Source organism: Pipistrellus hanaki, assembly GCF_964339955.1.
Source record: "Pipistrellus hanaki genome assembly, chromosome: 2".
Classification (NCBI taxonomy): Eukaryota; Metazoa; Chordata; class Mammalia; order Chiroptera; family Vespertilionidae; genus Pipistrellus; species Pipistrellus hanaki.
Genome location: NC_140504.1, coordinates 199,427,235 through 199,449,800, shown reverse-complemented (window position 1 = coordinate 199,449,800; position 22,566 = coordinate 199,427,235). Strand labels below are relative to the sequence as shown.

General features: G+C 64.8%; 1 protein-coding gene across 2 annotated transcripts in view; it reads left to right on the top strand.

Annotated features, from left to right (window-relative positions):
- The window catches only part of PRKCZ (protein kinase C zeta), a 51,696-nt gene that overhangs the window by 2,178 nt on the left and 26,952 nt on the right, over nucleotides 1–22,566 (top strand). Inside the window, exons 2-4 of one of the 2 annotated variants that reach the window (XM_084875801.1) lie at nucleotides 2,056–2,177; nucleotides 2,875–2,964; nucleotides 4,918–4,968. In XM_084875801.1, the coding sequence (XP_084731927.1) occupies nucleotides 2,056–2,177; nucleotides 2,875–2,964; nucleotides 4,918–4,968 (263 nt within the window). Of the gene's footprint in view, nucleotides 1–2,055; nucleotides 2,178–2,874; nucleotides 2,965–4,917; nucleotides 4,969–10,579; nucleotides 10,985–22,566 lie in introns of those variants that run through there. The other variant, XM_084875802.1, reaches the window with a different exon arrangement.

Sequence of the window (22,566 nt, the reverse complement as noted above, 5' to 3'; positions counted from 1 at the left end):
CCAGGCGTGTGCTCTGAGCGCTCACCACTGAGCCACGCTGGCCGGGCGAAGACCCTGTTCTTAACGAGGGGGTCTGCCGCCGCCCCCATCGGTGTGGCTTCTCCTGGTCTTCCTTGCTCATCCCCTGAGCCTCCCCCGCCCCGCCCTGCCCCCCCCCCCCCCAAAGGCTGAAGATCAGGGTGTCCTTCCCGCCCAGCGGGGCCTCTGGAGGGTGTATGGTCCTTGGAGGCTGAGTGGGGTCTGACAGAACCTGCATTTTTTAAGGTTATTTTGGGGGTGATGCTCGGCAGGTTTGGGGGCCCTCAGGCGAGCCTCAGACGCCTGCTTTTCTGAGATCATAGACATGACAGCAGGTCTCCCTCGCTCCAGCTCCAGAACCTTCTGTGTGCAGAGCTCGGGGCTGGGTCCTGTGGCCGGGAGACCTGGGGGTCCAGGGAGGGGCGAGTGCTGGGTGCTGACCCCCGCCACCCGCCCAGGGCTCCGTCTTGCTCAGGGGCTGCTTGATTCCGGATTGGGGTGTGGGGGCTGGTCGGGGGGTCCGGCATGGGGGGGGGGTGTGTGGCCCAGCCCAGGGCACTGAGGTCAGGCCTTGCTGCAGGCCGGTGACGGGGGGGGGGGGGGGGGTAGAAGAGGATGGGGGGGCTTGGAGATCCATCCTGATGGTTGGGGTGCTGGGGGGGGGGACAAGAGCTTCCACGTGGAGATAAGCTGCAGGGAGGTCAAAGGGGAAGGGGAGGCCGACCCCGACTTCCGGAGTTCCTGGAGGCAGGACGACTGGTGGAGGCCAGGCCAGTGACTACTGCCGGGCAGTGTGGGCCCCGGGGAGGGTGACCCAGGGGGTGGGGTAGGCGGGGTGGGAACGCCCCCCATCTGTGAGGCACCCCTCCCCCCTCAGGCTGTGGGGTGACAGGCTGGGTCAGTTATGGGGTGCTGGGGTCTTTGAGCAGAGGATGGCCAGTTCCAGAGGGGAGGGGTGGGCAGCGGGGGGGCACCCCTGTTAGCCGGGCCTGTGGGTGGGGCCTGGACGCTGTGGTCAGTGAGGTGCTGCCCACGGCCGGGTCCTGGGTCCCGGTGGCCCTGGACTTACCGCCTTGTGGTCAGAGGCTCCACAAACCTGGTTGGCGGGATTCCAGGGCCAGGGCCCCCACCCCGCAGGCCTCCTTCCTCTGGCTGGCAGGTCCCGGGCCCAGCAGATGCTTGAAGGCTGCTCTCGGGGGGTCGGCCTGCTGACCTTCCCTGCAGCTCATTCTGCTCCGAGGAGGAGGACGAGCTTCCGCTGCCTCAGCAAAGTCCCGTCCCTCCCCTTCCCTGGGGTGGGGGGGCAGGCAGCCCTCTCCCTTGTGGGGGGATGAGGAGGGGCGTCGGCCTGTGAAGGCCAGCCCGCAGGGTGAGCAGCCCGCAGGTGACCCAGAATCCCCGGCCGCCTCCGGCCTCCCTGCGTCAGCCCCGGTTCTGGAGGAAGAGATGAAAGGCCGTAGTGTCCGTGACTTTTCAAAAATAACGGTGCCGGAGGAGCGGACAGACGTCCCTCCAGGGCCTGTCCCTGCGCTGGTTCTCCCACCCCGCCCCCACCCGCTGCCCCTGCCTCCTGGGGCCTCGTCCTGGACGGGGATGGACACGCTCACCGTCTGCACCGTCCAGGTTTGGGGACGGTTTGAGGAAGCAGACGGGTCTGTGTCCACCTCCCTCAACCCCAACCCCCTCCCCATCCCATTCCCACCCCACCCACCCCTTCCCCCATCCCACCTCCACCCCACCCCACCTCCACCCCATGACTTTGGGCAGGACTGGAACCTGGTGCCTCAGCCTCCACTTGCCCCACGCCCACTAGGGGGCACTCCCGCCTCCCTCCACGCCCCCCGCGGTTCCCCCTCCCCACCCGGCTCCAGGACAGCTCTTCTCTTGGGGGCGGGGCCGTGGTGGTGCTGATGTGACTCCCGTGGGCAGTGGTCTGGGCAGTCCACTGACTTGGTCTGTCTTCTGGTTCATCGGTCTCCCGCCTTGGGCTCAATGTCATGTCCCCCCCCCCGTGACCCCCCGCGTCCTCTCGCCCAGGGACATCCTGGTCAGCAGCCTGGACGCCGCCACCACCTTCGAGGAGCTGTGTGCCGACATGAGGGACATGTGCAGCCTGCCCCCGGGCCAGCCGCTCACCCTCAAGTGGGTGGACAGCGAAGGTAGCCGGCCGGCCGGGTCCTCCCTAATCCTGTGTGTCCCGGGGCCTGCCCTCTGGGGGTGGAAACTGCCACAGGGGGAGGAGTGGGGGCAGCATGTTGGGGGAAGTCTGGCCTGGGCGGAGATCGGAGCCTTCAGAAGGGCAGTGGGTGGGGGGGCAGGTGAGAGCCCCGGAGGACGGCAGGGCTCGGCCCCACGTGGGCTCCTGGACCCTCCTGACGGGCCGTTCTCACGTGGGCCCTCCTGTGGGCGGTTCGGGAGGGAGGGAAGTGCAGTGAGGGCCCTCTCATTCCGTGCTCTCTCTCTCACTCTGCCTCTCTTCTCTCTCCCTCCCTCCCTCCCTCCCTCAGGCAGACATAGCTGAGGGGGGGAGACTGTCCGGGAGGCCTCCCTCCGGGGTGACAGGATGAGGTGCCTGGCCGCTGGCGGTCAGGGCACAGGGAGCCCCTCCCCCTTGGAAAGGGCACGTGGCCGCCGGTTCTAGGCTGTCCGTGCTCCCCGTCCACTATGGAGGGCCAGCGCCTGCCCTTCGGGTGGGACTGACCTAAGGAGCATGCTGGCCCGGGGCTGCGGCGCCAGGCTGGGCGTGGACCGGGTCTGAGGGGCCTGGCTCCCTCCGCTCTGGGGGAGCGCCCGCCGTTATGGGGACCACTTGGCCTCGGGCCTGCGGGGGCCTCAGCCGTGTGTCTTGCTGCCCAGGTGACCCCTGCACGGTGTCCTCCCAGATGGAGCTGGAGGAGGCCTTCCGCCTGTCCTGTCAGCGCCGGAGCGACGGGCTCATCGTTCACGGTCAGTGCGGGCGGCGGGTGCCGGGGGCTCCTGGGGGGGACAGGGCTCTCCAAGGGCCCCTCCTCAAGCTGGGAGCCTGGGGGCCCATCCCTGCATCTCTGCCAGACCGCCCGGGGGCCTGGGAGCCAGTGGAGGGTTCGGGGTGACGTCCTCGGGCGCCAGGGGTTTGAGGACGTTGAACGTGAGGCACCTCAGGTTTCCTCTCTGACGCATCGTTAACCGAGCGAAACGGCACACGCCGGGTCCTGCTGGGAGCCCGGGGGCTGGCCTCCCCAAGGGTCAGCCCTGCTCGCCCGCTGCCTCCAGGTCTCCCCGAGCGGAGGGTCTGGGTGCCCGGCGGGGAGGCAGGCAGGGAGGCGGGCGGGCGGGCAGAGCAGGTGACTGTCCCCCAGCACGGCTCAGGGACACAGACCAGCCCTGTGGCTTCACAGGCTCCCTCTTCCCTCCACCGGCTGGACTCCAAGCTGGGTGTAAATTCAAACATCGCCATCATTCCAGCAGAGTCTTCAATGGGCTTGTGCCCGGCTGGCGTGCTCAGTGGTTGAGCATCGATCTATGAGGTCACGGTTCAATTCCCGGTCAGGACACAGGCCTGGGCTGCAGACTCGATCCCCAGCGTGGGGCGTGCGGGAGGCAGCTGAATGATGATTCCCTCTCATCATGGATGTTTGTATCCCCCTCCCTCCCTTCCTCTCTGACATCAATAAAATATATGTATATTTTAAAAGGTTGGTTTTCATTTTAAATTGGGGCTCGTCATATTTTCAGGTCCCATGGGGTGTCTGTGGGCCTGACAGCCCTGAGGTAGATGGGAGCCTGAAACTGGTCATGGCTTCCTGTCCATGGGTCACTTTCCCTAATCCCGGGCAACTCGATTAAAATACCTTATTTCGGTAGCTCTTTCTCCAGGCTTGTTTAGATAGGCAAGTTCACCCGATCCCTTTATTGCTGCGGTGTGAGCGCATTCATGTGCAGCACGCACAACCGTGGGGTTTAAGAATTCCCTGTTGCCCTAACCAGTGTGGCTCAGTGGATAGAGCGTCGGCCTGGGGACTGAAGGGTCTCAGGTTCGATTCCGGTCAAGGGCATGTGCCTTGGTTGCGGGCACGTCCCCAGTAAGGGGGTGTGCAGGATGTAGCTGGTCGATGATTCTCTCTCATCGATGTTTATAACTCTCTCCCTTCCTCTCTGTAAAATACCAATAAAAATATATTTAAAAAAAATAAAAATAAGAATTCTGTTTTCCAGGTCCGGAGGAAGGTTGTTTTAGTTGGTTCCAGTGATTTCTAAGCTCCTGTTTCAGTGATTTACCGGGGAGGCCCGGGTTCGTGGGACGGTATTTAACGGGGAGCTGGGTCCAGAGACACGGAGTGCAGTGAGCTTCCAGATGCTGGCTTTGAGGGGGTCGGTGGCCCCGCCTCTCCGCACTCAGTGAGCGCCCCCCCCCCCGACTGCCCATGCCTTCGGGTCCTGAAGGAGGGACTGGGGTGGACACACATGTGCATGGTTCCCAGTCTTTGCCTGTTATTTTTTTAATGTATTTTTTACTGATTTCAAAGAGGAAGGGAGAGAGAGAGAGAGAGAGAGGGAGAGAGAAACATCAATGATGAGAAAATCATGGATCGGCTGCCTCCTGCACACCCCACACTGGGGATCGAGCCTGTCACCCAGGCCTGTGCCCTGACCGGGAATCGAACCTGGGACCCTTCAGTCCGAAGGCTGATGCTCTCTCCACTGAGCCACACAGGCCAGGGCTCCTTGCCTTGCTGAGCATCTCCCAAAAGCGGGTGGTCTTCGGCCATCTGGGCTCTGTGCACGTGTGGTCAGCCCGACCTGCCTCCTTCCCCTGAGACTGTACTGGTGGCCGACATTCGATGCTAACTCTCTCTCTCTCTCCCTCTCCCTCTCCCTCTCCCTCTCCCTCTCTCTTTCCCCCTCCCCCTCCCTGCGCAGTGTTCCCGAGCGCTCCCGAGCAGCCCGGCATGCCGTGCCCCGGAGAAGACAGTGAGTACCGCCCGCCTTGGACATGTTTGCCCGTGAGGGCAGGTGGTCAGTGACGACGGACGGGCATGAGCGGTGGGATTTCCCTGGCCGGTGTTCCTGCGTCCGTGCGTCTGTCCGTGTGTGAGCGTGGCCCTCGGGGAGGCACCGCCGGTCCTGGGAGCGCCCTGATCTTCCCCGGAGGGGAGGGGCCGGCAGGATGGAGGGCGAGAGACGCACCTGGCCGCGGCCCAGCCAGGCTGGCCTCCGGGGGCTCCCCCGGCCAGGAGCTCCGGCCTCAGGGAGGGGCCGCCCTGGCGTTGGCTCAGCCTCTGCTGTGCTGGGACGAGGGTGTCAGGGGCACTGAGGATGCGGGCGGCTGCCGGTGGCTGCCTGAGGCACAAGTGGGTGACGGCGGGGCAGTGACCACATCGCTGGGGGAATTGGAGGCATGTGAGCCTCCCGGTCCCATGCGGCCACAGGAGCGGGCCCTCGGGCCGCTGTGGGCGGCTGAGGCCTTGGGACGCCCCACCCGTGCTGGCAGCCGAGGGCACCAGGGCCAGGGGATGAGGCCAGTGTCTCCCTGGGCACGATCCCCGCTCCGGCGCTGGCGTCACCGGCCGACAGCCACAAGGGGCAGATCGGCCTCGTCTCGCTGGTCAGGACGGCAGAGCCTCCTCACGGCTCCCGCTGTTTGGAGGTTGGCGTTCTCTCCGGTCAGGGTTTTACTGTTTAAATATTTTCATATTTTACTTGATCTCAATGCTGATGTTGGACAGCCCCGTTCCGGCCACCTGATGGCCACGACACCCACCTTCCTGGTCGGTCTCCGTGGCCTTGGGCAGCTCCACCCAACGCCGAGGGTGTGTGTGAGGGTCCGGGTGGGTGGTGAACGTGTCCCTGGGCCAGGGAGGCGGTCGCCAGGAGGGCACAGCCGGAGGTGGACATGTGGCAGGAACGTGGCCGTGCGTGGCACCTGGGCACATCCGTCTGGGAGGACCGTGTTGCCCAGCCTGGTGGGTCTTCGTGTCGGCAAAACACTCTCCCACATGACCTGTTCGACGCGAACCGGATCGGTTTTACAGTTCGTTCTTTCATCCTCACCGGGAACATGCTTGTGTTTAGAGAGGAAGGTGGGGGAGAGGAGAGAGACACGGTCAGCGGCATCCCGTGGGCGCCCTGGTGTGTGATGACGCGCAGCCCCCGGGCCACGCCGTCAGGGCTGCCTGTGGTTTTCTAGGAATCTCCGCACCGTCCTTCCCGGCGGCCACTCCGCTTGCCGCTCTCACCGTCGTCGTGCGAGTCACATTTCCTTCCTGTTTCCTTTGGCAGCAGCCACCTGAGGGGTGGGAGGGTGTCTCGCTGGGCTCTGGTTTGTGGCTTTGGTGTTTGTCGAGCTACTTCCGTGTGGGGTGCTTGGCGGGTCTCCCGTCCTCCCGGCGCCATCCGGGGCGGACAGGGTCCTCTCCCGCCGTGGCCGTGGCCCTGGTTGGGAACCTGGGACCACAGGTGTGAGGCTGATTTCTGGGCTCGGTCTGTCCCACCGGCCTCTGTCCATCCGTCCGTCCATCCTCACCGCCACGCTGGTGCAGCACCGTGGCTTTGCCGCCGGCTGTGAACCAGGGCGTGCGCCTCTGGGTTGCTTGTTCTTGTTCAAGATGGTTGGCTGCTCGGGGCCCGTGAGGCTCCGTGCGCGTTTAGGAGAGTTTTTCAGTTTCTGCAAAAAAATCAGTGGGATCCGGGCACCGATGGCGCTGAGTCTCTTCGCTGGAGGTGGGAGCAGGCAGTGGCCGTCTTTCCACTGATTCGTGTCTTTTGTCCTTTTAGTTTCTGTAGTTTTCATTGTACAGGTTTTCTCGTGTGTGTGCAGGCGTGTGTGTGTGTGTGTGTGTGTGTGCGCGTGCGAGTGTGTATATGCGTGTATATATGTGTGTGTGTGTGTGTTGTGTATATGCGTGTGTGTGTTTATTGTCCCCAGTTTTCAATTTTTAAAATTTTTTGCTAACCTCCCCGAGGACATTTTTTCCTCTGAAAAAATGTTTTATTGATTTTTTTACAGAGAGGAAGAGAGAGGGATAGAGAGTTAGAAACATTGATGAGAGAGAAGCATCAATCAGCTGCCTCCTGCACACCCCCTACTGGGGATGTGCCCCCAACCAAGGTACATGCCCCTGACCGGGATCGAACCTGGGACCTTTCAGTCCACAGGCCGACGCTCTATCCACTGAGCCAAACTGGTGTCGGCGCTGGCTCCCTTTTGTTTGTGCTCTGGCTGGGGCCCGGGGCGTGTGCAGTGGAAGCCGTGAGCTCGGGCGCCTTCCTCTGGTCCGTGATCCGGAGGAGAAGGCCAGCCCTTCCCCGTCGACGTGTCTGCTGTGGGTTATCCACACGCAGCTGTCGTCACGTGGAGGTACCCCCCTTCTGTGGCATCATACATGTGCTGCCCAGCCCACGTGGCTCCGAGGCCGAGCGTCGACCTATGAGCCAGGAAGTCACAGTTCAAATCCCAGTCAGGGGCACATGCCCAGTTGCAGACTCAATTCCCAGTAGGGGGCGTGCAGGAGGCAGCCGATCCGTGATTCTCTCATCATTGATGTTTCCCTCTCTCTCACCCTCTCCCTTCCTCTCTGACATCGATTACAAATAAAAGAGCCCTGGCTGGTGTGGCCTCAGGTTGCAGGTTCCTCCCCGGCTTTGTGCTGGGCTGTGCGCTGGTCACTTCCACGTTTCTCTGCCTCTCCCTCTCCCTTCCACCTCAGACAGTCAAGGGAGAAATTGCCTCAGGTGAGGACTAACAAACAAAACAACCAAAGGCCTGCTGTCTTGTCTGTCTTGTCTTATCTGGATGGCCTCAGGGTGGCTGCTCACCACTCCTGGCTCTCAGTCCCTTCCCTCCCCTTAGGGGAGAGGCGGGAGGAGAGGGGAGGGGAGAGGTGGGGAGGAGGGGAAGGTAGGAGAGGAGGGGAGGGGAAGAAAGAGGTGGGAGGAGAGGTGGAGAAGGGAGGGAAGAAGCAGGGAGAGGTGGGAGGAGAGAAAAGGGGAGGGGAGGGGAGGGGAGGGGAAGGAATAGGGGGGAGGGGAGGGGAGGGGTGTCCTCCAGTGACCAGCGGTTCACGCTGTCATTCGTCATTCCGGGGGCAAGCAGTGGAGATGGGTGAGTGGGGCCCTGAGGACACGGGAACCTGCGCCCTTTCCCCTCGCCGGCGTCCTTCTCACGGAGTCGTGTCCGCGTGTACATGCCGGTGGCCCCGTCCGGTTCTGCGAGCGGAAGGTTGGAGCCTGGAGGGGGGGGGGGTCGGAAGCAAGGTGCCCTGGGCTGGTGTCTGACCTTGGCGGGAGGGGGGCGGGGGTGGTGGTCGGGGGGACAGCCACCAGGACGGAGCCCTCTCCTGCAGGACAGGAGGCTGTCTCCGGGGAGACAGCGTCAGGAGGGAGCAGTGGGGTCACAGGAGGGAAACGCACGCGGCACCTCCTGCCTCTGGGTTGTTGGGTGTTTGTACCGCGGAAGGGTTTTCACTGTTGGTGACATTTCATGTCGGTGACGTGATCGCGTGGTGTCTCCTGTGCCCGTGAGCGTGGAGCGTCAGGTCTGCTCCTCGTGTGTTGGGCTGCCTTTGGGGGTCTCCCCCTCGTCAGCATGCGGCCCCCTTGTCAGCGTGCGGCCGGTTCTGCGAGGCTGGTCGCTCCCCGGGTTCCGTCGGGTTTGGTGCCAGACATGCTGGCCGCCTCGCGAATCCGCATGCTCTCCTCCTCGGAGTGGGAGACGGAGACATTGAGACGGGTTTGTGTTGGTTCTTTAAACATTGGTCCAGAACTTAAAAAAAAAATCATATTTGTATTGATGTCAGAGAGGAAGGGAGAGGGAGAAACATCAGTGGTGAGAGAGAACCATGGATAAGCTGCCTCCTCCTGCACGCCCCACACTGCGGATGGAGCCTGCAACCCAGACCTGTGCCCTGACCAGGGATCGAACCCTGACCTCCCGGTTTGTAGGTCACCTCTCAGCCCCTAAAGCTGCTGTGTGCTTCCCTCCCCCAGCCACGCAGGGTCTGCGCCCACCGGCACGTGTGTGCGTGTCATTTCCACGGGCCTTTGGATGTTGCCGTTTTGGTTTTATTCAGCCGATGGAGCGGCTGGCGGGCTGGGAAGCCTGGTCGCCCTGCGTTTCCGGGTGACGGACACGGGCCTCCCGAGGTGCCTGTGAGGGCGCTCACGGGGTCCGGGGTGAGGGGCTGTGCCCGCTGCCCGAGCGCAGGAGGAGGCCTCGGGGAGCTCCAGGCCGCACGGGAGCGGGCGGGGTGCGGGCGGGGTAGCCCAGAGCTCAGCCAGCGCCTGTGCCGCAGACACAGACACAGACGGTGGATTTGGGAGCCTGACGCCCGCTCCTCACCGATGGGAGGGGGTACAGCCAGGGTGCCCCCAGCCTCTGCCACGGCAGCTGGTGTGTGTCACCCGTGGGCATGGACGGCCCGTCACTTCCCACATCCCCAGGCGACGCCTGTGTTTGGAGGGACTCGGGCTCGGGCTTGACGGGGCCTGGGTTCGGGGGAGACACAGGGCGTCCGGCGAGGCTGAGGCTCTGCTCTGGGCACTTCTCGGCCGACGGGGCACGTGAGGTCCTGCGTGGGGCCAGGTCCCCTCCCCCCCCCAGGGTGTGGGTGTGACCACAGCCTGACACCCATTCTCACCTCCTCACATGGGGGCCACCCCTTACTGCCCTTCCCAGTGCCCCCCACCCCCATCCCCAGCCTAGAGCAGTGGAAACCTCAAAAGGCCACCTGACGGGTTGAAACACGTTTGACAGGACCCATGGCTCTGCCCCCTCACCTCGGTCCTGGCTGGGTACCTGCTCACCCCTCCCCTGTTCCCCCCGCCCGGCCCCTCAAGCATCCTTGTTGCCTTGTTGGGTCTCTTCTCGGCCTCTGGATATAGGTCAGAGGTCACTCGCACTTGGGTGGCTGCTGTGTCCCTGCATCCTGGCCGGAGGCCCCAGCCGGCTGGGCTCCATCCCCTAGGCCTGCATGCGTGGCTCTCGGGGGCCCAGCCACCCCCTCTCAGCCACTGCCCTCCGCCCCGCTCCGCGGACAGAGGATGGGGACAGGACGCCTCGGTGCGAGATGCTGTGTCCGTGTGACGTCAGCTCCTGACATCCAGGCCGTGTTTTCGCTGGTGCTCGGCTGCCGGCTCCAGCTTCCCAGGGGAGCCGGGTACCACCCGGGCCTGGAGACACGCGGAGGCAGGGATGTGAGGCGGGGGCGGCCTGCTGCTCGGAGCCTTCCCCGCGGAGCCTCCCGCCAGACCGCCCGCCCGCCCGCCCGCTGAGGGGCCCAGGGGACCGGCTGCCCCGGTGAGGGCAGGAAGATGCCTGCCTCCGCGCCCGGCGGAGCATAAAGGGCCTGAGCCGGGGAGGAGGTGGAGGAGGAGGAGGAGGAGGAGGAGGAGGACGGGGACAGGGACGGGTGAGTCTGAGCATCGCTGCCCTGCAGGCCAGCCTGCGGCCGTGTGCTCGCTGGAGAGCCGTTCCCCTCCGGCCGCACAGATGTTCCTGGCACCGACCAGCCCCGGGCGGGCGTGGGGGGGGGGCGGGAGCGAGGCCCTTGTTTGCGAGGACGAGCGGGGAGCGCGGCTGCGGCAGGGGCTGTGAGGCGGCCGTGTCCCCCAGCGGTCCGTGCGGGGCCTGTCCGCGGCTGCGGCTCCGGCACAACCGCATCTTCACCTGAGCCGCAGGGAGGCGGCCGCTGGGCGGCGAGGGCGTCTGCGTGGCTGGCTCCTTGCCTGCGGAGCGGCGGGCGGCCGTCCTGGCTGCAGAGGAGCGAGGAGCAGCGAGGAGGCACCTGCTCCCGCCCGCCCGCCGCCCCCTCCGCCGCGGTCCGGGCTCCGGTTGGCACTGACGACAGCGTGTGGCCGGTGTTGACGTGTGCCGGCTCCTGGCGGCTCGGCGTCCTCGGCGGCGGTCCTGTTCCCCGGTCGGTCGGCGGGTGAGGGTGATGGTGATGGTGATGCCCGCGGCCCCGGCGCCTCCGCTCTGAGATGGTTGGAGGTAGAGCCTCGAGGGTGTCGCAGGGAAAGGGTTGGGGGTGCTTTTCTGACTCCATTTTACACGGTGTTTCTGTGAACACAAATAGCCGCAGGCAGCCCCCCTCAGGCCGGCGGGGGCCGGGGGCCTGGCGAGTGGGCTGGGGTGGGGCACCCCTCGTGTGCCTGGTGCTAGGGAACTAGGGGTGCGGGGTGCCCTTCCCCTGCACTGAAGGGCCATCCACAGACCCGGGCCGCCGGGTGGCTGCTGGTGGTGGGGCCTCTGGTTGTGGGCTGTAGGCTGTGGGGGCCGCCAGGCGGGGAGTGGGGAGCGGGGGCCTGGCACGCGTGTGCGGGGCCGAGATTAGCTGTGTCATGGTTTCCTCGGGGCGATGGGGACGCCTTGGCCTCCTTCTCCCGGTGACCACGCTGGCCGTGCACGGCCTACGGGAGCCCTCCCAGCACAGACGTGCTGCCTGGGGGACCCCGAGCAGGAGAGGGGACCCAGAGGAGGAGGGGGGACCCAGAGGAGGAGGGGGGACCCAGAGGAGGAGGGGGGACCCAGAGCAGGACAGGGGGGGGACCCAGAGCGGGAGGGGGGGACCCAGAGGAGGAGGGGGGACCCAGAGCAGGACAGGGGGGACCCAGAGCAGGACAGGGGGGACCCAGAGCGGGATGGGGGGGACCCAGAGCAGGACGGGGGGGACCAGGCCAGGACAGGGGAGGACCCAGAGCGGGAGGGAGGACCCTGAGCGGGATGGGGGACCCAGAGCAGGGCCCCGACTGGGTGTAGTCAGAGCATGGATCGGGGGCAGCCTGGAGCAGCACCCCTTCTGGAAAGAAACACCCCTATCCTGATGCCGGCCGCGGGGCTCTGGCTGTGGCTGTGGCTGTGGCTGTGGCACTGGCTGTGGCTGCCTGTCCCCTGCACCGTGTCCGGGTTGGACCTGTGGGTTCACCGTAGCCCTGTCTCAGCCGCCAGCACCAGCCCGGCACCGGCACCGGCACCGGCACCGAGTGCGGAGCTGCCGGCCGTTACATAAGGAGTCGTGAGTTTGCCCAGCTCCACTCCGGCTCCCCCTCCCGGCTCCCCAGCCGCCAGCTCCTCTGTCGTAGGCCCCTCTTCATCGGTGGTCCCACAGAGCAGCCAAGACCCCCAGTGGTTGGACATGGGACCCAGCCGGATGCCACCCTGGCCACCCTGCCGCCTGGCGGGGCCCCCAGCGGAGACGCCGTCTCCCGAGCTCCCCCTCACAGGGTGGCGGGGAGGCTGGGTCCCGTCCACTGCGGTCCTGGTCCCCGGGCGGAGCCAGGCCCCGGAGGCCTCACCAGCAGGAGGCCAGTCTTGAGTTTCCGGTCATCGGTATCTGAAGTCAGGCCTGACCTCCGACCTCTATGGAGGATCAAAGACTCAGGTAGCTTTTGTCTCCTTCGCTGACCTGGAGCATGGACTCCGAGGGGCGGGGCTGCTCTGGGGTGTGCCACGCCCCCGAGCCAGTTCAGGCCACGCCCTCCTTCCCTGTCCTGGGGACAGAGAACTCCCTGTTCTGTGCCTCGTTCTGTGACCAACGAGAGAGAGAGAGAGAGAGAGAGAGAGAGAGAGAGAGAGAGAGAGAGAAAGAAATATCTGGGAAGGACGTGTCAGCCCGGCCCACACCATCTGCGTCATCCCCGCTGCCTCAGGGCCTTGGCACGTGCCATTCCCGCTCCACCCCTGGCCTGGGCGGCGACGCTGCTTTAGGGGAGGCAGCGAAAGCTGTGCTCCTCTGACATCTTGGTGATGAGGCTGTGGCCACACCCGCCAGGGCATTTGTCCGTGGACACAGCAGTTATTTCTACCGTGTTTCCCCGAAAATAAGACAGTGTCTTATATTAATTTTTGCTCCCAAAGATGCGCTAGGTCATATTTTCAGGGGATGTCTTATTTTTCCATGAACAAGAATACAGTACACATTTATTGTTAAATGAAAATAAAGAAAACTTATTACCTGTACACGGTATGGTAGTACGGTAGTTGTCAATACAAACCAGACAAACCGTGAATCCTACAGTATCAAGAATTTACTCATTTATTCAATGACAATCATGTCATCATCTTCTGGAACATCATCATAACAATCCAATTCCTGAATTTTCTGGTGAATTTCTTGTGACTCCATTTCTTTCAGAATCAGTGGGCCAAAACTCTCAGTTTAGCAATAGCACTGTCTTTAAATGAGTACTTCTTGTCAAGGTAGCCTGCTCGCAGTGCATTTGCAATGCAACTGTCAGTGATTTTCTCCCATGAATTCTTCACCCAAGTCACAACTTCTTGTAGTTTAGGTTTCACAAAGTTTCCACGCTGATTTCTCTCCATTCTATTTTCAATGTAGTCATTAATTTCTATGCGCAAATTGTCTTTGAATGGCTTGTTTATTGCAATATCAAGAGTCTGGAGATTGGCCTTATTTTCGGGGGGATGCCTTATATTTCACTCAGAAGGAAACCTGTAAGTAGGTCTTATTTTCGGAGGATGTCTTATTTTCAGGGAAACACAGTAGAACTTTCCTAAGGCTTCCCTTCCCTCCGGCTGACCCAGCCCCATTGGACCCTCCCAGGCAGCCGGGGCCTGTCATTTCCCCAGGCTTTCGGAGTTGGGGGTCGAGGGGTGGGGTGCCCCGTTAGCACATCCTGCTGTGTTACTTGTGTCTAAGGGGACTCGCGTGGAGGCCAGTGCACCTCATTTTGTTCCTCATTCGTGTATGGGGCGAAGAGGGGTGGTAGCCTTGTCCCAAGCTCCGTGGTTGCAGGTTCGATTCCCGGTCAGGGCACATGCGGGGCGGGGGAGAGGGGGGAGGGGATCGATGTCTCTCCCTCTCTCTCTCTCTCTCTCTCTCTCTCTCTCTCTCAGTCAATCCCTGGGTGAGGACTAAAGTAAAAATAAGTAAATGACGAGCTGTACTCTGTACTCGGGAGCCAGTGTGTGGAGGAGGCCGGATTTCGAGTTTTACTGTCTCATTTGGTGGCTTGAATGGGTCTGGCTTTGTAAAGTGTCTCTCCCATGGGAGTTTAAGAAGGTATGATTTGCAGCAGGATGGAGCCTGCCTGGGTTCCCCAGTGAGTAGCGGTCAGCACCACCTCTTGTCCGGCCATGGCTCCGACCGCCCCTTGCCCCCCTCCCCCTGCCTCCGTTTGCTCACCTGTGAAAGGGGCTGCTGGAGGCCGGATGAGGCAGGTGAGCGTGGGAGGCGGAGAGCCGTCCTGGTCAGGAAACGGCTGGTAATCAGGTGCTGGTGTGTGTGTTTAGGGGACGTTGTTTTCATAGTCTGAACGTAACTTTGAGTTTGGGGTGTTTACCTTTTGGGGTGTTCATAGCCCGTGTGGTTTAAACGAGAACAGGTGTGTGTCCCCCCCCACCACCAGGCTCCCATCCAGTCCAGCAGGCTCTTGGGCATTGGCTCCGGTTTCTGAACAGGACGCTCGACTCCCCGTTTGGGACGTACGTGGTTCCCTCGGCTCCCCTTCTATCGCCCGCAGGGTCAGCTCCCCGTTTCCTGTTCCAGCAGACAGGTGGCCCCTCGATGCCTGTGCCACATCCTCCTGGTGACTGGAGGTCCCCGAGTCACTGCCGGCTCCCGCACGCCCTGAGGCCCCGTCGCCTGGGCCTGAGCTCCAGGGCCGAGGCTCACAGGGACCCGGGGGACCCAGGCGGAAGGTCGGCCCCCTCCCGAGGGTGGGCGCTTCGGCGGCACAGGGGGCCTTGTGTTTAATAGACTCGTTTTTTTGGATCGGCGTGGGTTCCCAGGAAGCTGTTTGTAAGGCCAGGTCCCCGTGGTGCCGGGTCTGCCCTGGGTCCCGTGTCGTCACGCTGGGCTCCCCTCGGGTAGCGTTTGGTTTAACAGAACCGTCCGGTAGCATTTTGGCATTTTGTGTGCGTCTGTGAAGGGGAGAGGAGGACGCGGAGTTGGCTGAGGCCTCCAGACTGGTGGGTTTCCTGGCTGCAGGCACGGTGGCCTCGCCTGCTGGGCCGTGCCGCTCACAGGGAGCTGGGTGGGCACGCCGAGTGCATAGGTGCTCGCACGGGCACAGCATGTCCTCAGACCACCTGGGCCCGGCTTCTCGTGGGCGACTGTCCTGGTCCTGCCTCAGGTCCTGCCGGTGGCGCCCATGCCGGCTGGCGACAGGCCGGACCCCACCTCCGCCGCACCCCTTTGCCAGCGTGCCTTTGTTCATTGTCTCTTCAGAATGCTTTGCTGCTGGGAGCTGCTCGGAGCCGTGCCGGCCAGAGACGGTGCTCTGACCACAGGACCGGGGCGAGGCCGGGGCCAATGTGGCCCCGTACCCCCTCCTGGTGGGTCTGCACCCCTCCTGGCTGGGCCAGCCCCCAGGTCTCTGCTGTGCCATCACCCCCTGGACCAGGGTTCGCTGGCGTCTGCCGGAGGAAGGGCGCCCGCCCGCTGTGTGTAATGGGCATGCCGTGTGGCTGAGGCTCCGAACTGCACGCTCACTCCATCTCGTTGCCGATTCGAGGCTCACGTTCTCCCACGTGGCAGGCGGGGCCTGGGTCAGCGGCTCCGTGGCTGTAAGACTCTCACTGGCTGTGCGGGTGGTGTTGGTTATAAGGTGGTGGAGGTTCATGTGTCCAGCTCTGGGCCACACCCTGTGGGGACCCGTCCACCTGCTTGTGCCGATTCTCCTCCTTTCTGAGGCCCCGTGGCTGCCTCAGTGGCTCCAGGACCACGTGCCCTCGGGTCCCTCCTGGGGGGGTCTCCCAGGCGCCAGCCTCCTCTAGGGAGAAGGCCACTTGGAAACCAGGGTCCTGGCACTCAGGTCCTGGGGACCCAGCCAGACCCTCAGCTCTGCCTCCTTCCTCCCCTCCGGCCACTTGGCCCACCTGCCTGTCCAGGCGCTCACTCCCACCGGCCAGGACACGGGGCAGATCGGTGGGTCTCCCTGTTCCTTGGTCCTGACTGTGTCTGCGCGGTGGGGTGGGGACAGTGGCATGCGTCCAGGCGTTAAGGTGGGCGCTGCCCTCCGGGGGTTCACCTCAGGGTGTTGTCCCCGCCCCTCCAATTGGGTTTGTGTGTGTGAGATGTTCCGTGACCCCAGCATGGCAACGTGGGAAGATCCTGCTTCTCGCCCCTCCCCCCCACAGGTCTCTCCATGGGGCCCCGCCTCCCTGTCCAGGCCCCGCCTCCCTGGCCTGATGAACCCGTCCCTACCGGCTTAAGGAGCCCATAAACAGCCCCCAGGGGCCACAACCGTAGGAAGGGGGAGAGGAGGAGTCACACCCTCCAGTCACCTCCATCCCAGCCCTCTGTCAGCAGCCCCCCAGGCCCTAGACCTGCCTCTGCCCATGGGCTCTCTTCTCCTCTCCCCTCCTTCCCTGGAGGCTCTGCTTGGGGTGCCACCCCTCCATGAAGGCTCCCCCTCACTCATTCTCTCTCGGCTCCCAGGCTGGGGGACCCCGAGTGTGGCCTCTGAGGGTGCCCCATCCGCTCTGACCCCGGGCGTGTCTGGGCATTTACTGCACGACTTTGAGGGAGGGCAGCCGCCGCCTGGCCCGTGGTGTCCGCTTCCACCTGGTCATGACGCGAGGCTGGAGCCGGCCGGGGGGTCACATGTGCCGCCCCCTGGAGCCTCTGGGCTGCAGCCTCGCGTGGCGTCCGGGGAGGAACCCGGGGACGGGGCCGGCAGCTCCGGAGAAAGGCCTCTGCTCTCCGTGCCGGAAGCAGCGTCTCCGGGTGTAAAGTGCCGACAGGAAGAGAGGCCTCACCCGGAGCTCCAGAGAGCGGGCGGTTCGCATCGCCGTGGCTTCGTGTTCCTGTGGCCTCGTGCTTCATACACGAAGAAAAGTTAACGACTCAACACCCGGTCAGACACGTTCCTCCCGCCGTCAGCACCTCGTCTGGGTTCTGCCCTGGGTGGTGGTCCGGGACCTGGCCGGTCTCTCCTGGGCCTGCCAGCATGTTCCTGGGTCCCTGGCCTGTCCCCAGCCTGGGGCAGTGTGTCCCCAGGTCCCTGACCTGTCCCTGACCTCTCCCCGGCCTGGGGCAGTGTATCCCGGGTCCCTGACCTGTCCCTGACCTCTCCCCGGCCTGGAGCAGTGTGTCCCCGGGTCCCTGACCTCTCCCTGGCCTGGGGGAGCGTGTCCCTGGGTCCCTGTCCTGTCCCTGACCTCTCCCGGCCTGGGGGAGCGTGTCCCCAGGTCCCTGACCTCTCCCCGGCCTGGGGGAGCGTGTCCCGGGTCCCTGTCCTGTCCCTGACCTCTCCCCGGCCTGGGGGAGCGTGTCCCGGGTCCCTGTCCTGTCCCTGACCTCTCCCGGCCTGGGGGAGCGTGTCCCCAGGTCTCTGACCTGTCCCTGACCTCTCCCCGGCCTGGGGCAGTGTATCCCGGGTCCCCCGGGTCCCTGACCTCTCCCCGCCTGGGGGAGTGTGTCCCGGGTCCCTGTCCTGTCCCTGACCTCTCCCCGCCTGGGGAGCGTGTCCCCAGTCCCCGGCCTCTCCCCGGCTGGGCAGTGTGTCCCCTGGATTCCATGCTGTGTTACCAGTACAGCACGGCTGCACACAGCCTGCCCGGGGGATGGGGAGGGGCACAGAGTCCTGGCCCCTTTGTCTCCCTGGGGCAGACCCAGAACCACACCCCATCCAAGACTAGAAATACACACACTTCATCATTTAAACGAGGTCATGGAGGTGGGGCTCTGTCCGCTGGGACTCGGCGCCACACGAACCCCGAGCTCAGGATTGATGGTGGGCAGCGTGGGCGTGACCTGGGAGGACCCGCTGGCGCTGGGGGTGTGGCCAGAGCACTGTGGTCCGGGGCCCAGTGTCAAGAACTTTCCATCTTCCCAAATGGGAACTCTGTCCTCATCACACTCATCTGCCTCCCCAGCCCTGCACCACTGGCTCCTCTGCCTCCGGACCTGACTCCGAGGCCTAGGGGCGGAGTCACAGCCTCTGTCCTTCTGAGTCGGCTTATGTCCCAGACAGGGCAGGGTCACCATTCCCTCCTCGGAGGCTGCAGGAGCCCCATCGTGCAAAAAGCCACGTTGTGTGTACGTGGGTTTTTGTTGTGAATCCTCACCTGAGGGCATTTTTCCATTGCTTTTCCGAGAGTGGAAGGGGGGCAGAGAGAGAGAAACATTGATGTGAGACACATCGCCTGGCTGCTCCCACATGAGCCCTGACCAGGTCGGGGATCGAGCCTGCAGCCGAGGTATGTGCTGGTGACCAGAATCAAACCCGGGGCCCTTCCGTCCACGGGCCGGCGTTCTGTCCACTGAGCCACGCCCCTGGGGCTGAGCTTGGGGGAGTTAAAGGGCCGGCGGGTCCGGAGGCCGTGGGTGATGCCGGTGTAACTTCCTGAGCTCCGCTGTTCCCGGGAGCGAACAGAACGAGCGAGGTTCACTCAGGAGCTCAGCGGGTCTGTGTGTGAGGGAGCTCGTACACTTAGTTACCTCTGAGCCTTGAAGGACGGGCTACCTGCGGCCTGGTGGCCGGTGAGGCCTGGGAGGTGGATCTCACGCAGAGGCCAGATGTGCTTGCCCGGCCCTGGCTTTCCCTCCAGCAGGGATGGGGCGAAGGGGTCCCTACTCTGCCTCGTTCTCGCTCCGCCCGGGAGCCGGGGCCTGCACTCAGTGGGCTTGTGTGTGGGCTCCGGGGCCCGGTGCCGGAGCCCTCCTGCACGTGGGCCGCGCTCTGCGTTGGGGGAGAGCTGCGGTCTGTGCTGAGCTGGCCACGGGGCGGTGCCAGCAGTGCTGGGCCGAGCTGTCCTTTCGTGTCACTGGGCGCCTTGTGACGGAGGCCGGCTCCATGTGCTGCAAGGGGGGCGCAGCCAGCCCCTCCCAGTGGCCGGTGGGGGCGGCTCGGGACGCAGGCGAGGAGCAGGCCAGGGAGCGGGCGTGGCTCTGCCTCCCGGCGTCAGTGGGTCCTGCTCGTCCAGCTGACCACGGCCCCCTCTCCACGTGGACATCCAGGCCTCCCCGGCCCTGGGCCCTCCCTGACCTGTGTGGGGGCCGTGGTGTCCCGGGCCTGGGGGGATTGGTGCACCTGGTCTGGGGGGACTGTAAGGTGGACTTTGGGGAGATGGCAGAGCCAGCGGCACAGGCTGCCCCCTGCCCCCCATCAGGAGTTGGTGGTCTGAGAAAGTTTGTACCCCGTGGGCCTGGCTCTGTGTACAAAGCAGGACAGATGTGCACAGCGGATGGGTGTACGTTGTGGAACAGCACGCACGGAGGAGCAGGTGTGCAGGGTGGACAGGTGTGCACAGAGGGGCAGGTGTGCACGGAGGGCAGGTGTGCACAGAGGGGTACATGTGTACAGAGGGCAGGTGTGCACGGAGGACAGGTGTATACAGAGGGGCAGGTGTGCATGGAGGGAAGGTGTGCAGGGAGGGCAGGTGTGCACGGAGGACAGGTGTGCAGGGAAGACAAGTGTGTACATAGGAGCAGGTGTGCAGGGAGAACAAGCGTGCACGGAGGGGCAGGTGTGCAGGGAGGACAGGTGTGCACGGAGGGGCAGGTATGCAGGGAGGACAGGTGTGCACGGAGGGGCAGGTGTGCACGGAGGGGCAGGTGTGCAGGGAGGACAGGTGTGCACGGAGGGGCAGGTGTGCAGGGAGGACAGGTGTGCACGGAGGGGCAGGTGTTCACGGAGGACAGGTGTGCACGGAGGGCAGATGTGCATGGAGGGCAGGTGTGCACGGAGGTCAGGTGTGCACAGAGGACAGGTGTGCACAGAGGGGCAGGTGTGCAGGGAGGACTGGTGTGCATGGAGGGAAGGTGGGCCGGCCCCTGGAGGGTGTACTCTGCCTGTAGGAGCCACGCTGCGCTGTCCCCCCGGGAGCTGAAGGGCTGTGCTGGGCAGGGTGGGGGCTCAGCTCTGACAGCCGCTCCGGCCCGGAAGCTTCCGTCCAGTTGACTGTGGATCAGGTTTTTCCACTCGGAGCCTCCCCGGCCAAACCCCACGCCTGGCAACAGCACGGGTGTCCCCTGCCTCCCGGAGGCGCCTGGCCAACAGCCGCTCACTCGCGCCCGGACAGCAGGTGTCTGCACTTTAACCCTCACGACTCACCACCCTCATCTGGGCTGTGACTGGGCTCCGGCCGGGCTCGCTGGGAGACGTGGGTCCTGGAGCCACGGAACGTGGGGTCACCGGGAAGCTGGCCATCTCCCTCAGAACCGGCAGCCACCCTCTCACGCCCGCAGGCAGCCCCGCCCCCCCTCAGGCAGCCTCCCCCCCTCCCGCAGGCAGCCTCTCCTCCCCCCTCAGGCAGCCCCCCCCCCCACAGGCAGCCTCCCCCCCCCCGCAGGCAGCCCTCCCCCCACAGGCAGCCTCCCCCTCCCCCCCCGCAGGCAGCCTCCCGCCCGCCCCCTCCCGCAGGCAGCCCTCCCCCCACAGGCAGCCCCCCCCCCCCCCCCCGCAGGCAGCCTCCCCGCCTCCCCCCCTCGCCCGCAGGCAGCCTGGCGGTAGGGCTGTCATTCTCGGGGTTGGTCTCAGCGTGGCAGCGGGAGTTTCCCTCCGAGGCCCTGCCACCCTCCACTCCTCCCCTCCTTCCACACCCACCATGGTGGCCCCGGTGCCGGGCTGGGCGGCTGCCGAGGGCCAGACGCGCACAGACAGGCAATTTGAAGTCCAGGTCGCAATTAACTTTAGTGGCTGGCGCCGCGGTACCAGGAGGGCCCGAGGGGTGACCTGGGAGGTGGAGCTGGGGGGACAGGTGCCTGGCTGAGGAAGGGGGTTGGGGTCCTCCAGGTGTGAGTGCAACCGTGCCAGGCCCTGGGGTGTGCCAGGGGCGGGTGAGAGGCCGGGGGGTGGTGGTGGTGGTGGTGGTGGTGGTTAGAGGCCGGGGTGGGCCGGGGGGGGGGGTGGTGGTGGTGAGAGGCCGGGGTGGGCCGGGGCGGGTGAGAGGCCGGGGTGGGTGGGGGGGGTGCGGTGAGAGGCTGGGGTGGGCGGAGGGGTGCGGTGAGAGGCCGGGGTGGGCCGGGGCGGTGAGAGGCCGGGGGGGGGGGGGGGCGGTGAGAGGCTTGGTGGGCGGGGAGGGCTGTGAGAGGCCGGGGTGGGCCGGGGCAGTGAGAGGCCGGGTGGGCCGGGCCTGCTGTGTGTTTTGTGAGCCTTTGCGCTCGGTCAGGGACACGGAAGCCCGGGGGTGGCCTGCCTCCTGTCCCGTGAGCCGGAGGTCATCGTCTGTGTGTGTCACGCGAGGAGCAGGGTTTCCATGCACAGCGGACCCTCCGCTGCCCGGCTCCGTCCGTGGCTGCTTCAGCTTCGCCCTGCGGTCCCAGAAGTGGTTTTGCTAAAACTGTTTCAGCATCTGCCACGTGAAGGACACGCACGCCAGGGACCGGCCGCGGGGGCTGCATGGGGCCGTGGGTCCTTCGCGTGGCACTGGCCGCCTGCCCTCCTGCCGCCCGCTCCCTCTGTCCCGGCCCTAGGCCGGCTGCCCCTTCCCTCTGGGCCTCAGGTCCGGGCTGCTCCTGGCTCTGCCTCCTTCCTCTCCGAGGACAACCCTCCCAGTGCGGCTCCTGCCCCCCCCCCCCCCCCCCCCCCCCGGACGTGGTGACAGGGGACATGGTGACGGAGCACTGGGCGGCTGTCAGCTGGGCTCCCTCCGGAGACGAGGATGAGGCCCGTCCTCCCGACCTCAATGTCTCTCTAGCCCCCAGGAACCCCGAGTCTGACTTTACTGTGACAACGGGGCCCCCCCACCCCGAGATTCTTAAAACCTTCCAGAAGGTGCATGTCAGAGAAACGCCCCTTTCTGTGCTCGATCACTGGAGCTGCTTGGAATCTCAAACCCGATTTAAGAAATCCACCGCGCTGAGCAGGCGGCTCAGTGGTGGAGCGTCGTCCGTAGCCAGAGAGGTGGTGGGTTCACTCCCCATCGGGGCGCGTGTGGGCGGCGACCGACAGAAGTTCCTCTCCCACATCGATGTTCCTCCCTCCCTCCCTCCTCTCTCCTCTAAAACCAATAAGAACATACCCCTGGGTGAGGATTTACAAAAGAAAAGGAAACCTAAAGAGCACAGCCCTGGCCGCATGCTCTCCCTGCGGGAGGTGGGTGGCCCCTCTGGGTCCCCGTGTGTGTGGGACCCCTCTCCCTCCTCCTCGGACCCTGTCCTCGCCCACAGGGAGGGCTGGGCGGGGGGCTCGTTTGCTCGTCTTGTTTTAGTTGTGTTTACTCGCTCGGTCATTCACTCAGGTGCCCAGGTGGCAGCTTCGGGGGTGTGGTGGGGTCAGCTCCAGCTCTGAGCACAGGAACAGCTTCCGGTCCCTCAGGCCTCGTCCGCTTCCCGTGAACCAGGGACCGCGGTGCCGCCATGAGCGTGGGCCCCTCCCTGCTCCTGCTGCTCTCGGCCCAGCCGTGGCCACGATGCCCCTGCGTGTCCGTCATCCCCAGGACAGGGCCGGGGAGGGAGAGCCTCAGCCAGCCTCCGGGACTTCTGCTGGGTGCGTGCGTGTGGGTGCACGCTCGTGAGGGTGTGTGGGTGCGTGTGTGTGTGTGTGGGTGCGGGTGTGTGTGTGTGTATTTTCCTACCCACGGTTACCCTCACTCTGGCTCTGCTACTTGGGGGCTCAGGATCCAATGGCTGTGGGAGCACAGAGCTGACAGGGGAGCGGGCCTAC